The sequence below is a fragment of the Scomber japonicus genome, chromosome 7, assembly GCF_027409825.1.
Source record: "Scomber japonicus isolate fScoJap1 chromosome 7, fScoJap1.pri, whole genome shotgun sequence".
In the NCBI taxonomy this organism is placed as follows: domain Eukaryota; kingdom Metazoa; phylum Chordata; class Actinopteri; order Scombriformes; family Scombridae; genus Scomber; species Scomber japonicus.
Window position 1 is genome coordinate 28568133 of NC_070584.1, and position 15622 is coordinate 28583754.

At 38.7% G+C, this 15622-nt stretch overlaps 1 protein-coding gene across 1 annotated transcript in view; it reads left to right on the forward strand.

The window, feature by feature from the left end:
- Positions 1 to 736: 736 nt before the first annotated feature.
- The window catches only part of bcar3 (BCAR3 adaptor protein, NSP family member), a 68085-nt gene continuing 53199 nt past the window's right edge, over positions 737 to 15622 (forward strand). The window contains exons 1-2 of the mRNA XM_053322941.1: positions 737 to 826; positions 6223 to 6337. Coding sequence (XP_053178916.1) covers positions 737 to 826; positions 6223 to 6337 — 205 coding nt within the window. The remainder of the gene's footprint in view (positions 827 to 6222; positions 6338 to 15622) is intronic.

A 15622-nucleotide genomic window follows, 5' to 3' on the forward strand; every position in this document is an offset into this window, starting at 1 on the left:
TAGGTGTTTTTTGATATGTTACATTTTTTTCAGATTTCTAGGACTGCAGTAGGTAGCTTTTCTGTCTACTTGGTTTTACAGTGGAAGTACCTGGTTTTATAGAGTAATTGGTAGGGCTGGTGTCTACTTCTTTAAGATAATTGCCCAAAACCCAAAATTATTTACACTCACTGTTAGAAATGATAAAAAACAACACTTGTTCATCCTAAAATCATTTCACACAGTGGTAAAGTCGATGCATGAATATCTCTTGCACCCCGCTAGAAGAGTTTGGTTTATGTCCTTAGATATGTTTTGCGCTGCCTGAACCAGCTCGAAAATCTTAAGCAAATCCTCCCACATTTTGTCTGTGATTGTATTTACCAGTTTCTCCATCCAGGCCCCCTGATCCAATAATCATGTATCATGTATGTCTTCTACTTACGAAACTTAACAAATAGTAAACTGCCAGATTCCAGAGACATTACTATTGAGGTTACTGAGCAGAGAGGATGGGAGTAATCTAAGTTTGTATGTATTTAAAACATACAGGTTTTCACAATGTTTAGTCTTGGCAACAATTTAACATTTCCTTCATTTGTTCGGATGGTTGTTGGTTACACTAATCAATTCATGCACTATTTATTTTCCATTTTCAGGTATCATCTGAAGGAAGGAAGGAAGAAAGTGTGTCAGTGTGTGTGTGTGTGTGTGTGTGTGTCTGTGTACATGTCTGTGTGTGTATGTGTGTGTCACCATGAAGCATCAGTCTATCTCGCGGTGGCTGAGCCAGCTTGGACTGCCACAATACTGCACAGCGCTGGAGCAGGAATACGACGGCGTAGAGGTAAACCAAAACCCAAGCCAAACCAAAAACCCAAGCCAAACAACCCCACCACAATCTAGTGATTCATTTACGTAACTATGTATTCATTGTCAGTATTTGGTAAGTAGTGACCGAAAATACACTTGCCTGTTCCTGAGAAAACCCTTGAGGCAGAAGTAGACTTAACCCAACTTCAGAGTTACAGGAATTAATCGTCAGCTGTTCTGAGAAAATGTGGATGAAGAAATTAAAATAATAGAAAAAGTCCTTCCTGTAAGTCACTTTAGCAGTTTCAGGTCAGTGTGTTATGTTGACACTTAAAATAAAAATCTGTTATAAATCTGTTTCTCATTGTTTTTGACACAGTACACTTCATTTACTCAAACAGACTAACAGCCTCTTTGTTGTCTTTGTTCACCGCAGATGGTCACTAGAGGCTCATTTTACTAAATTTGTAACATGCAAGCTGTTTTCTTCATGTTCATTTTGAAATATTTAACTAATCAAGACAAACACTGTACTGTATTACCCATGCACCGCCCTCATGAAATGGGACCTAACTTCACAAATCCATCTTAAAGGAATACAAATCCATTTTAATAGTTTTTACTGTGATGTAACTTCTTGAGTCTTGTTTTTATTGTGAGGTTGTCAGGCAACTAGCATGGAGAAATGGTAAGGCTCATAATCTCCCATAACATCACAATCTGTTGTTATATGGAATAAATAATAAGATATAATATGTCAATTAGTTTTTTAGAGGTATTAGTTTGTGGATTTTTTGTTAGCTTTGAACGGAGCTAGGCTAGCTGTTTCCCCTGTTATCTGTCTTTGTGCTAAGCTAAGCTAACCTAACCAATTACAGACATTAGACTGGTATCAATGTCTAACTCTCTGCAAGAAAGAAAATAACATTTCCCCCCCAAAAAAGTCTAACTAACTTTTAAAATCATAGTATTAAGTTTATGATTAAAGATTTTAAGTATGTTGTAGTATCAGCTGGGAGTGGGAGGGATCAGTGGGAGTGAATTGGATTATGATGACAAAAAGCAGCACTGTAATTTGAATATGAACTGAGCACTAAATCTCTCTTCTGGACATGGTGAATAACTACTTGCACAAGACACTGTGGATCTAAAATATAGCATGAATCACAATCTGCATGACTCATGTTTCTGAAATTACTGGGTTAAAATGTAATGTTTTTCAGAACAATGCTCAGGTGTAAGAATAGTACTTCCCAGAGTCTTGTTTGTTTTCAACGAGAATTGAACGTACAGGTAATCATGCTTTACGCTGAATTACCACAATACATTTACACATTTAACACATTTCACGTATAAAAATGCACATTAGAGCTGGGCGGTGTGGGTAAAATCAAATAACACAATACTTTTGACCATATACCTCAGAATCAATGTTGTGACAGTATTGTAAGGATGACTATTGATGCTTTCACAAATTCACACAATGAGATTTTTGATGAATAATCATCAGTAATGTGGATATAATGACTAAGTGGGTAAAGGAAAATAATAGAACAGCTAGAACAGTCTGGTAAGTTCAGAAAATTACTGTAATGCACCTTTTAATACCAGAAAAGGCAACACTTATACCATACCACGTTATTATGATATCCACAGTATAAGGCGATATCTAGTCTCATATCATGATATCAATATAATATCGATATATTGTCCTGCCCTACTGTACATATACAGTCGTACATCATAGTAGAGGATGTTTCTAGACTGACTGAGCCAATTGGAAGAGCAGTTTTTACTAAGAGTGTAAACTGTGAGCGTTTCCCACAGCAGCCTCATAAAGCAGCTCAATAAAACTTAATCATGGTCCTATTAGACTGAATGGACAGTGATTTGGAGGCTGTTCTAACGGCCATTAACCAAATTCATTCTGAACCTTACGCAGCTATTGGCTAAGATGCAAGATTGATAAGCCAATAAGACCTGACTTATTATATTACCTCCCGCTAATCTTTACCCCTTAATGCACTGGTGTTATTAGTAAAGACTTAATGAGAAGAGCTTATGAAAAAGAAGGTGGGAGACAGTGAAAATGAGGAGAGACAAGGAAAAGACAGTGTTGTGCCAATCTCATTTAAAAATTAAATTGCTGTGTGAATTTCTTATGATAAAGTTATTTTCTGAGGTTTATTACAAATATACTGTTTAAATGTGTACAAAATTGAAGGTCTCTGTGAGGGATATAAATTAAAAGCATGATGCAGAAAATATGATATTATATTGAACAGATTTGACATGTCTCCCTGCTTCTCTGATGTTTTTTTTCCAACTACTGAGTTCAGAGTAATTGCAGCAGTAGGGAGCAACTAGGAGTCATGCCCTCAACAAATTCCCTATTTCTTCCTCCTCAACCATCCTCCATGCATAATGAGTTCAGCACAGCGTTGCTAACCTTTCTCTGGATATTATAACAACAATATCCAGCTCAGTGCATCTTAGACATCCAGGCTGCTTGTTACAACACAGTGTTGTGTTAACTGTGGTAAAACCAACTCGGCCAACATCATCACCACTGGCAATGGGTAAAAGGCCTGTAAAAGTCCAAAAAGCATCTCATAACTCGTATAACTTTCAGAATTGTGTAGTAGATTTTTATTTGTACTTATACACCAGATTTATTAGTTACAAAATGCTTAAATGCATCATTGTCAAGTCCAGAAAGCACTAAACCTATTGTGTATTTCCTTCTGATTTTCGAATGTGTCATTTCCTATGCACAGATGAACTTTCCCACCAGCGATCTTTCCCAAAACCACAACGTCATTTGGATAAATGAAGGCTATGTATGGGATCTTGGTTAGTGGAAATTCTGCTCTTGTTGATTCCACTCACTAATTGATTTAAACTGCGTTCACACATAAAAGTAACCAAAAGAACGTGATTTATCATTTTCAGTTACAAGTGACTCAGATCTGTTTTCTAAGGACGGTGTGAACAGTGACATCATTTTAAAGCAGAATGTAAAAAACAAAACAATTAGCTAAAATTGGCTAAAAAGCATCATTGAGCCACAGCGCGACGTTAATGATTCATTTGAATAGAGAAATACTTATTCAAACAGGTTTTTAAATGTATTTAATGCCCACTGTTATCCATATGACTCCACTCTGTCTTTTCATTCACAATCACCTTCATTGCTACAATACCATTCGCGCGGGCAAAATCAACATCCACAACTGCTATATCAACTCTCCACAGGACTGGTATGAGAGTTCATATTGTTGTTCGGCTCTGCATGATCTGGATAAAGATAACATGTCAACTTGCTGTTGGACTCAAAGGGAGATGAGAAAAGATAGAGGGAGGGAGGGGAGGGATAGATTCAGAGATAGAAAGAGATTAGGGTTGTGATATGTCAGTATGTCTCATACATGGACACACATACACACACACACACACACAGGCAGATGTGTTAACATCAGCAGAACTAACGTCTTCTTTAACCTACTAACATGTTATTAGTGAGTTGTCTAGGCACGTTGACCACAAGGACCCATTGTGTGTGTGTGTGTGTGTGTGTGTGTGTGTGTGTGTGTGTGTGTGTGTGTGTGTGTGTGTGTGTGTGTGTGTGTGTGTGTGTGTGTGTGTGTGTGTGTGTGTGTGTGTGTGTGTGTGTGTGTGTGTGTGTGTGTGTGTGTGTGTGTGCCTGCCTGTACATCTACTGGCATTGTGGTTTCCTAACTTGTTTGTTTGTCCACAATTGTTTTTTAGTTTATTTTTGTTAACTGTTGGTTTCCACTAGCGTGTGTCTGTGTGTGTGTGTGTGTGTGTGTGTGTGTGTGTGTGTACATTGGTATGCAGGTATGTGTGTGTGGTTGTGTCCGTATGAATCTTATAACTTGCTCTGTACATTGATTGTGCACTGTTCTTGCGTGCGAGAGAGTGTGTGTGTGTGTATTTATGAGTTTTGCCCACTGTATGTGTGTGTAGTCTAAATGGAGCACTGTTTGTGATGAACTAAGATAATAGTCATATTGTTTAGGAACCAAAACAACAAGGCCTTGGTTTGAGCTGGGTGCGTCCTGTGATGATACAATGTGTGTCATTTGCATGCATGTGTGTCTGTCTCTCTCTCTGTGTGTGTGTCCGTGTGTAGCTCCATTATTATACAAGGTTGAGTTTTGGTTCATAGACCTTGTGTGGCTCTCCCTCTCAGGGCTATTTCAGGGCTCGTTTACATTAATACCACAGTGAGGGTTGAAGTGAGGCAGGGTGTGTTTGTTTGTGTGTTTAAGACAACGCTGTAATGACAGGAGCAGGATGAGGGGAGGAGATGGCACACTTTTGGAAGGCAGGGGATCACCAAGGGTCTCATTTTTCTTTTGCTCTGCTGGAGCCACCAACCTGACTATACAGAGTGAGCATTTCTTAACTATCCTGTATGACAATCTAACTCAATTTATGGACCTAAACTCTGGTGGAGAACGTTTTATAGTTGTCCACAGAGAACAAACTCAAGAAGTCATTAGAGTTTCATATAAGCTGCATGGTAGGGGTTCAATATCAAAGTCAGCTTTATTTGTGTACACCTCAAACATAGTTTATTCTGTAGCACCTGAGAAACACATTTACTATAAAACCCTTCTTTGCAGTGTCATCAGTCAGTCTGGTCTTGAATTGAGGCTTGATTCTTTTCAGTAAAGGCTGTGTCACTATCCTTTTAATTCAGATGCTATGTAGGTCTAACTAAAATACATAGACACACCATAAAGAGCCCATATTTTCAATCCCTTTCTATATGAATGTGGTGCAGGCATATGCAGCTGCAGGCATATGCAGCTGCAGGCATATGCAGGTGCAACCAAAAGGGAAGGAACATCAAAGATAATTATAAAGATGATGCATCCTGGTCTTTGACTGTCTGATTGTGTGTCCATACAACTTTCAGACCAAAACAGTGACTCCAGCAATATTCTGACTGTCTATTACTTTTAAAGTGTCAGTCTCAGTATGATTAACTCCTAATGATGATTGAAGTCAGTGTTGAGACCCTGTTGGGCTCTGTGTCAAAGTTCATTTCTTAATCTAGGTCATGGTGCTAGATGTCTTTGGGGTGTTCATTTGATGTGACCATAATGTTAAAGTAAATCTGTGTGATTAAATTGATTAGTTGATCAACAAAATATTAATTGGCAACTATTTTGATGATCAAATAACCAACATAATAAATAGTCACTTTTTTAAGCAAAAATACAAGAAATTATCAGATTTTCTCAGATTGATCAGATTAGACTGACTTTTTGGGGTTTGAGACTTTTGGACGGACAAAACAAGACATCACCTTGGACTATCATTAAATGTTTTATCACATAGGTATGAATGGATTACTAATTCAGAGTAACTTAATTTCTGTTTGTTGTTTATGTTCTCTAGGATCTGCTCCACCTCTCAGAGTGTGACCTCCTGGAGCTCGGAGTACACAATAACCTCCACCGCCTGCACCTTCTCACTTCCCTACGCCTCCTCCAGGAGAGAGACAGGAGGAGAGGTACTCAAACACATACAAACAAAACACACTCTCACAAGGTTGTCACACACATGGTCGAGCAAACATTGTTTGTTGTTATCTGTCTCAACAGTTTGTTGATTCTGGCTCCGAGTTTGAGTCCCCAAGCTTCCACCTCTGTGTCTTTCTCCCCGTGTACCCAGAGAGTGGAGACAGAAAGACAAAGGCGGATTGCATTAGTGTCATGTAAAGACATGCATATGCCTGGGGGGTGGTCTGGTAGTGGTGATGGTGGTGGGAGGGTAGTCTGTTGGAGGACAATACTGTGACACACACACACACACACACACACACTTCCAAATCTGTCAGTGTGTGAGGAGAAGAGTGCTGAGGCCTTGAGTCCTGCTGGGTTTAATCACTACAAGTGTATGTGTATGTGTGTGTGTGTTTGTGTGTGTGTGTGAGTGTGTGTGTGCGGCAGACTGCTTTGTTTGCTCAGGTTCCCATGCATTACTCTGTGAAATCCAACTGTTGTCTGGGTTTCTGAGGTGTGCATGAGTTCACTTTATACCAAGTGAAGAAATAATCTTAGTTAGTCTTCTGAAGCTAATATGTAACGGGCACATTTGACTTTTTGACCCCTGCAACTGTTTTACAGAACATTAGTCGGAAATATACTAGAAACTATTTTTCTCAGGCAGTTCTTGTGCATCTCAAGTTTTCTTTCTAACCGCAGCGTGCATGAGATCTCATCGTTGAACTGCTGAACATTTTTATGAAGCCAGACTTGCTGAAGTTTTAAAGGGAGGCACGGACTATAAAGACGTGGAGTCTCTTCCTATCTCAGCATTAATTCGCCAAGTTGCCATCTGGATTGGAGAGTCTTTAAAAAACAAAAACAGACCTCAAGCTGCAGGAGGATACAGACTTTTTGCACACAGGCTTGTATGAGAGATTTAAAAAAGCATGGAACGTAAAATTATCTCCACTAACCCAAGTTTGTTTAAACTATTGGTTGGATTGTTGATGATCGAAATGAAGTGTCTATGCAATTTTGGAGACTTGCCGCAGCATCATTAGTCACCTCCTCCCTCCTCACAATAAAACAAAAGTCTCATATTTCTCTCTGGTGATAGATTTAGTACATAAATGAATCATGGAGCTGATAAACTTATTCAAAATTTTAAAAAGTTCTACTGAGTTCAAGACCACCAAGTTCAAGAAGCAGGACAAAAGACCATTTCTGTATTTCTACATGTTAAGTTAAACGAGCCACTGTTGAATGATTTTGTTTTAACTGGATTCCCTGTAGCAAGTTATAGAAAAAAATAAAATAATTCTGATGTATAATACCAAATAATAATGTTGGATACGCGTCTTTCCTGATTCACCATGTTCTACACACTTGGTTTACGTACTCGTTATTTTCTCTTTCTGCACTTAGTCCTTAATTTTTGAAATCATTATTTATGAGCTTAGAGTCCATGGTCAGGTTCAGTTGGCTCTAGAAGACCCAATGTCAGATCACAGATATCTAACAGGTGGTGTGTGGATGTCTGGACTTTATCCATCTACAAAGATTTTGGTAAAATAAAGAAAAGTTTAAAAAAAGCCAAAAACCCCAAATAAAATGAACAACCTTTATGTCAAAATTCATTTAGTTAGCATGGTACCTGAAGTGGAAAGTGGTCTTTTGGTGCTACTAGATGGAAAGTCAGTCTTACATTGCCATCCACAAGTTGCCAGACTGTGAAGAACTTGTGAGTACTGAAAGAAAAACAGCATTACCTATAGAAAATCAAAGCTGATCCAAAAAAAAAGACCCTCAACATGCGTTTTGTAAGTGACGAGTGAGGGACGAACACCAAAGATGTAAGAACAACATGTGACGAGGATGTCACAGATTACCACTTTTAAAAACATAAATTTGCACATTCCTGACATCTCTGTGTGACCGCCGGTGGAGCCCTGACCTGCAGGTTGAGCACCGTTGCTGACGTGAAACAGCCTCTAGTTGAAATCACTCAGTCACCAACTACTGTGGTATTATCTGTCTGCCTGGCAGCCTGCCACCCCTATCATTACTACAAAGGCCAGATTTGTTCAGCTAATGGTATCCTTCACACAAGCACACACACACGCATGCACACACACACACACACATATATACCACCACAAAACACACACACACACACGTGCAGCATCCTTCAAAAACTGCCATCTCAACATTTGACCCAGAAAAGAGCATTCCAGTGAGAGCACCTTCAGGATGAAAACACACACATAGTCACATGCAAGCTCACACTCTGCATGCTGGCACGTATTAATTTCATCTTTGGCTATGGTATATGATTACGTGTCTAGAATAGGAATGTGTGTGTGTGTGTGTGTGTGTGTGTGTGTGTGTGTGTGTGTGTGTGTGTGTGTGTGTGTGTGTGTGTGTGTGTGTGTGTGTATGTGTTTGTGCCAGGTACTTTCCTTGTTGGCAGGCATTAAAATGCAACAGAGAGACGTAGAGATGCTCCAATTAGAACAATTACAGAGTGAAATAGAAGGCACCAGTAAAACACACACGTGCACGCTCATATTTCACATATTTGAGGGCATTTTTAGTTTTAGGTTGTGTTTAGTTACAGCTGTTGCTATGATGCCTATGATGCTGAGGATGCTCTGTGAATACTTATTATATTCAAAAGATTAACTGCAACCATTAGCTGCATTCTTTTTTGTAATTTTAAGTAGAAAATATGACCTATAATGCCATATTATTAACACATTTTATTAGGATTTATGCTCAATAATTGCAGAGGAAATATTGAAATCCATGTTATCATTGATGGATGATGTCACTATCACTTTTCATGCATGGGTGATTCTTTCTAGTCCTGTCTATAACTGCTAGGTTTATTAAATTATTGTAGTCACCCTAAAGCAACAGGACTGTACTTTCCACCTGCAACCTCTAATTTGAGTCATTTTCACAGTGATGCATAATAAAATACTACATCCTATCTTGTTAGATTTATATGCTGCTAAATGGCCACACATTTTTATTGAAATGTAATCATGCCCAAATTACATTTAACATAATGAGAAAATGTTGTCACGTAACATATCTGGCAAGTCCAGATCCCAGTCTTGCAGTACAGTATCCGATGGCAGCAACTACAGCATTATGCAACATTTTTATGGTTATGTTTTGGCACTTAGAGAATTTGGTTAAGTTTAGAGAGAGTTCAGGGACTTATACTGTACGCCCGCCATTCACCGCAACTACCTTCTCACGACAGCATAAATGTAGAGTTTCATTACTTCAGACCAGTGAACATAATCCAGACGTTGATGTGATGTAATTCGGAAAAAATAATTTAGTATCAACGTAATTTGTAGGAGACAGAGTTTATCAATTGTCTGTACTTTACTGGTGGAGAGAACATCCTTGAATCTTTGTCAATGAACTCTCTCTCTCAAGACGACATGTTCCTACCAAGTTAATCCAAAACAAAAGATACTTGGAGTGCTGTTGCAACAACAAGTGAATGTGCAAACTCCTCGATACCCAACAATATATTTCCCAACATTAACACTTAAGTCATGTAAATAAGATCATTACGAAGAGTGTGCAATCATTATGTTTAACGCATTAGTGGGAAAGGTATTACTGTGCACATGTAAATATAATTGTCATGTGACTGCTTTGATGCAATTTTATTCAACATTGAACTAATCTACAGGGCGATTATCGGAGTATAATGATGTTTGCAGTTGCATCACATGTGTTTTTAAACTGGATCACTTGTCTTTTAAACACAATACCCTAGTGGCATAATCAGATATTCCATATTTGGATTATTTTTATCATTCATTCAAGCGCTCATTCATTCATTCAGTTTTGCAATGTGAGCTACACAAGCTGCCTCTTCCTGAGCTGCATGAGCTGAGGAAGTAAGTGATGGGAATACCAGAGCACACTTACACATTACGCATAGCTGTGCCATGCTAAACATGGCTCGACACAAGTTTTACATTGTTTGTGAGCTGGTGTGAGAGAGAGAGAGGGAGAGAGAGAGGGAGAGAGAGAGAGAGAGGGGGGGAGCAGGTGTTAGCACAGTTTGTTTACTGGTGGTGGACGGGGATGTTACCATGGTGACAAAATACTTATAGTTGGTCAGTCAGGGCGTTAACTAAAGATAGACTTTTGTTTCACATTGACAATTAAACACACTAATAGCTGGCAACTTAATTGAAGCCTCTCCTGTTGGTGTTTTTTCTCTGTTCAGTGCTTGAGATGAATTTACTTATTTAATTACACACTTTAAGCCCTTTTTCCAGATTCCACATTCAACTTGTTAATGTAGCTGTTGTTTTCATTTTATTCGCCTGGTTGGTTTTTAAAAGTGCTATCAAAGCCTGCCTGCTGAAAAGACTTTCTGCTCACTGACCCCCGAGTGATGTCATCACGGCTACCGGGAATAAGACTTATCATACCGTGACCCATGAAAGCTCAGCATGCCAGTATACTTCTCATGACTTCAATCAATGCCAGCTGTTATATTTCTTATTGTTAATCGACTCTGAGGCAAAACACAGGCCGCCTGCTGCTTTCTCCACAAGCTAAGACTGTGTTTTTGTGACATACACATTTTAAGAAGGGCAAGAAGTTTGCCTTGAGATATTTTTATCAGTATCCAGGGAACAAAAAAACATAACACTTGCAAAATTAATTAAAGGCACAACATTGTCTGCAATTTATAAGTTGGAGGAGGAGGGAACTCCAGACATCTTGGAACAAAGTATTCAGCTGCTATAAAACAAGGCCAGACATCAAATACAATGTTAATTTGTGAATCCCTGGAAAACGGCTCTCTGGGCAGATGGATCATAATTCATGTCATTTGTAATATCCTTAAAAAGAAAATCATTGTTTTGTCAGTGCTGTGTAGTGTTAGCCTGTTATTGTGCATGCAAAGGATTTAAAGTCCATGACCTTTACATATTATATAATTTGTTACTTGCTATGAAGGAGTTCCAGGCCGAGCCAAGATAATCTCCTCGTGTGAAGGTGATAGACCCATCAACATGACCCACTGTTAATACTGAGTGTACTATAAACATATTGTTCAGTCTGTGTGTGTCTGGAACACCATTCTGCTGTTATCTCTCATATGTCAAAACAGGGAAGATCCAGATCCCAGAATTAGACTGATCCAAGATAGGAACAGCCAAAAATACGCAAAAACTTGAAAGCGGCACATTGTGGAGGCAATTTTCTCTTTAGAAGTGTGTTTTTATTTGCCAAACTTGAACATTTGTCTAAAACTTTGTCCAACAGCAACATTGTTTAAAACCAGATCTCTAATCAGTGACCGTACATGGATTTTTGTGATGTGTTGTTAACATTTAATTCATGTTTATTTGGTATTAGTAATGTTCATGTAGTTGTTATCACATTTGATGCCTGAAAAATGTACGTTAGAATTAAAAAACACTGTCGTAATAAGTTATAAAGTTAAAAAACTTCCCCTAGAGCTACATAACATTTACATGCACCTCCAAACACACCCAGTGCACCTAACCGGCACGCCAAAAAAGTCAACCAGCTTCTGGGTTGCATCTATCTGCCACAGTGTCTTTCTTTAAAGAATACCTTTTAGAAGTCAGAAATATTCAAATCCTGCACATAGACTGTGTGTAAAGATGGACGTAGCAAGGTTTGACATCACCTGATGGTCTGCATTGGAGCTAACAGTGCTAACAAAGCTGGCGTCATAATCACTTACCGAAACAATAATCCAACTCAGTGGCATTACTAGGGGAGTAGGGTTAGGGTTAGGGTTAGGAATTGTTAATCACAGCTGCCAATCAATGCCAAAATGGCAGATGTGTCAAAGCATCTATAAGTTTTACTATGAGAGCTAAACCAACACAATTATTAGAGAGTCTGAATTTAATGATTGAGACCTTAATGACCCATTGGAAAAAAAAAAAGATCAACTTCCTTTTCTAGAGAGAGATTGACACTTGAATGGGAGTCAATTGAAGTCAGCATCTAGTGTGTGTTGGTGGCATTGCATTTTAAGGTATTTAAGGTACTTAAAGTTCCTGTTTTGATTCACCTGTAATCTCCCAAGGAATCACAGTAAATAACAATGTATACACAGTACATCACATGATGACTACATGAGAAAATGATCATCAACAGTCATTAAATTACAAAAAGAGAACCGCACCTCAGAATTTACAGTAATTAATTAGAAATGTCCTAGATGGCTGCATGTTCAAACCTTTACTGAAGTTCATGACATGTAAGCTAACGTGAATAATGAGTGACACCCTCTGTCAAATTGTGTAGCGTTAAGATGTTAATTAAAATAATTGAGAAGAAACCTGCTGATCAACTGATTGATGTGTTTTGTCATCGATGTTCCACAGAAACCATGAAGACGTGAGTCAGAAAAATTAGTAGCTGTCATTCTACCTGAACAGACAGACATGGAACATTAATTCACCTTTTTTTTTGTTGTTAAACCCCCGAGGCTTCAACGAGAGGAATGAGGAGCGGCCCAAACACTCTGCTGTTTACACTTCACACTGTTCTGATCAGAAACACACACGGATAACACAAGTATATGTGTGTGTGTGTGTGTGTGTGTGTGTGTGTGTGTGTGTGTGTGTGTGTGTTTGTATGTGTACAGGTCCATAAGGGAAAAGGGAACGAGGGAGTGGAGGAGGAGAAAAGAGGGCAGAGATGAGGGAGATGAGGAGTGGATGGAATGAGGGGGAGATGAGAGGAGGGAGAGAGGAGTAAAGGATGAAATCGGGAAAAGAATGTTCCTAAGAAGGAGTAACTGGAATACCACAAAACTCGACACAGAAAAGAAACAGTGATCAAATGGAAAAGAAAATATTTATACCACTTCTACCCTTCGTGATAAAGTAGTAATACTCAAATCCAATTAAACGCAGGTGGCACCTCCTATAGGTGGGGATGCCAAACCCATCTATTTAATGGTTTCAAAAACACTGGTGTCCTGAGATGGATTGGTGGTCAGTGTTTGGAAATGAGTGACTCAGCGAGGCTTTGTGCCAACACGTTGTGCTGCCTGAGGGCCAATGTGCCAAATTAGGGCTCGGCCTGAGGACTCACATGAACAGGAAGCGTAGGAAATGGCCGTAATGGTGGGGCATTCAACAGATAAAATAAATAAATTTTTTGGGCTGCTGACGTTTCTTAAGATGAAGATAAAGCTTGGATCATTCTGGTTTCCTGTGTGGTGCAATTAATTCTGTATGATGCATAAAACAGCTAAAAATACGGTGATGAAGAGGAGGAAAAGCCACTGGTTGCTCTTCACTGCCTTTTGTGCTATATGAAAAAGATACCTCACAGTGTATTATCACTAATACATCATGTTTATAGCATTTCCCATAACAAAAGAACATTAGGACCAGGGCTGAAAGTAATGAATATTTTTTATTAATGATTAATCTGCCAATCATTTTCTCAATTAATCAATTATCTTCAAATGTCTTGTTTTGTCCGACCAACAGTGCAAAGTATGAAATCTTCACATTTGAGAAGATGAAACTAGATAATGTTTTTTCATTTTTGCTTAAAAAGTGACCAAAACAGGTTATTGATTAATCATTGTAGCTCTAATAAATGACAGGGCTGATTAAAATCCTTTGAAAACATCCTTCTAGCTGAATCTGCATCAGATAATAAGCACAACCACAACAAAAGTGAAACCTAATGTGAGAACGTGTCATGTCCATACAGCACTAACTTGTGTATTGAACCACTTGAAACACATTTAAAAGTGTGTTGATGAAAGGTTTCTGTTCTTATTCAAACATCATAAGCTCTTTCTTCACAAAGACACATGTCAGTCAGCACAGACTGGCCTATCATGCCCCCCCTCCCTTTTATTTTTTCAAAGGGGCTCAGGTGATTCAACAGCTGATTACAGATTACTCTCTTGACTCACTGTTGCTACAGTTTCCTGGAATAACCACCCTCACATACACTCAGGCACACACACGCCAAGAGTTTGCACATGCACGTGTGAAATAGCACCAAGATTTACTCAGGGAAAAAAATGGAATTCAAGTTCAGTTTGGATATTTTTACTCCCAAGTATTCCTCCCACGCCTGCCGAAGCCCAGGAGAAACTTCTAAGCTCGGCTTTGACATTTCGGCTGTGTTCTCTGCTCACAGTGTTGGATTTTGCAAATAGGCCTAAAATGTATTTATATAGTGATTCAATTACTATAACCTAATGCCTCAGGCTCTTTGTATTACTTGGATTTAATTGATTATATTATGTTTAATGGTTTGATAATGGAGTGGTGGGTTGTGTGTTTTGGTGGGAACAGATGTGCCGTGCTGTATGTTGTAAAGAGGTAAATGTTCAAATATGGGCTCATGTTGAGCAAAAATACACCTTAAAGTAATAAAATTAAGGGGAAATTGATATTTTCTATTTTCATAATGTCGTTGACCTACTTGTGCCTCGTGACAACATATTACTCACCGAGTTGATTGCTGTGATCTGTGACAGGAAGCAGGAAGCAGGCGATAAAGGATTATAAAAATACCGAAAGATAAACCATATTAACTAATCCAGTGATTTGGGAATGAAAGTGAAAGTGAGCACATCCAGATTAATTGTCAGGATCACCTACTACATTACAGAATGGACACACACACATAACCACAGTAAAAATAAAGTTAATCCAGGAAGCCACTTTATAGAATCTAATGGAGGTTTATAGTGGAAATCTGCATCCTAAAGTTTTAGCAAAAAAGGTGATGTACAAACATCATAAGAATTCATAAGAATAAAAACTACAAAGAGTCAAAACTACAAAAATAGAAAATAAGATGGCTAAAAATAACCACATCAGTTACCACTATGAGGGGCTTTTTTCACCCTCATGCTCTTTGGAAGTTTTCTTAAACTTCACCAATTTAGTGTGAATAGCTCAAGATCAAAAGGTGCGTATGTACTTTATGTGGCATAATCTGCGTGTATGAGTGTGTGTGTGTGTGTCCATGCGGGCCATCTGATCATCTTGGCTCTCATATAGCAGCAGGATGGGCTCCTTGTATTGTCTGAAAGGAAAAAACGCACACACATCAACACGCACACACATGCACGTGTCTGGCTGTTATCAACTCTAGACAATACAGAGGAACAGGAGGACAAAGACAGGAGAGAGTGTCGTCCTGAGGGCTAGCGCACACACACACACACATACACACACACACACACATATAGACACACACATTCAACATGACCTCATACCTGATGTCATGACACAAGG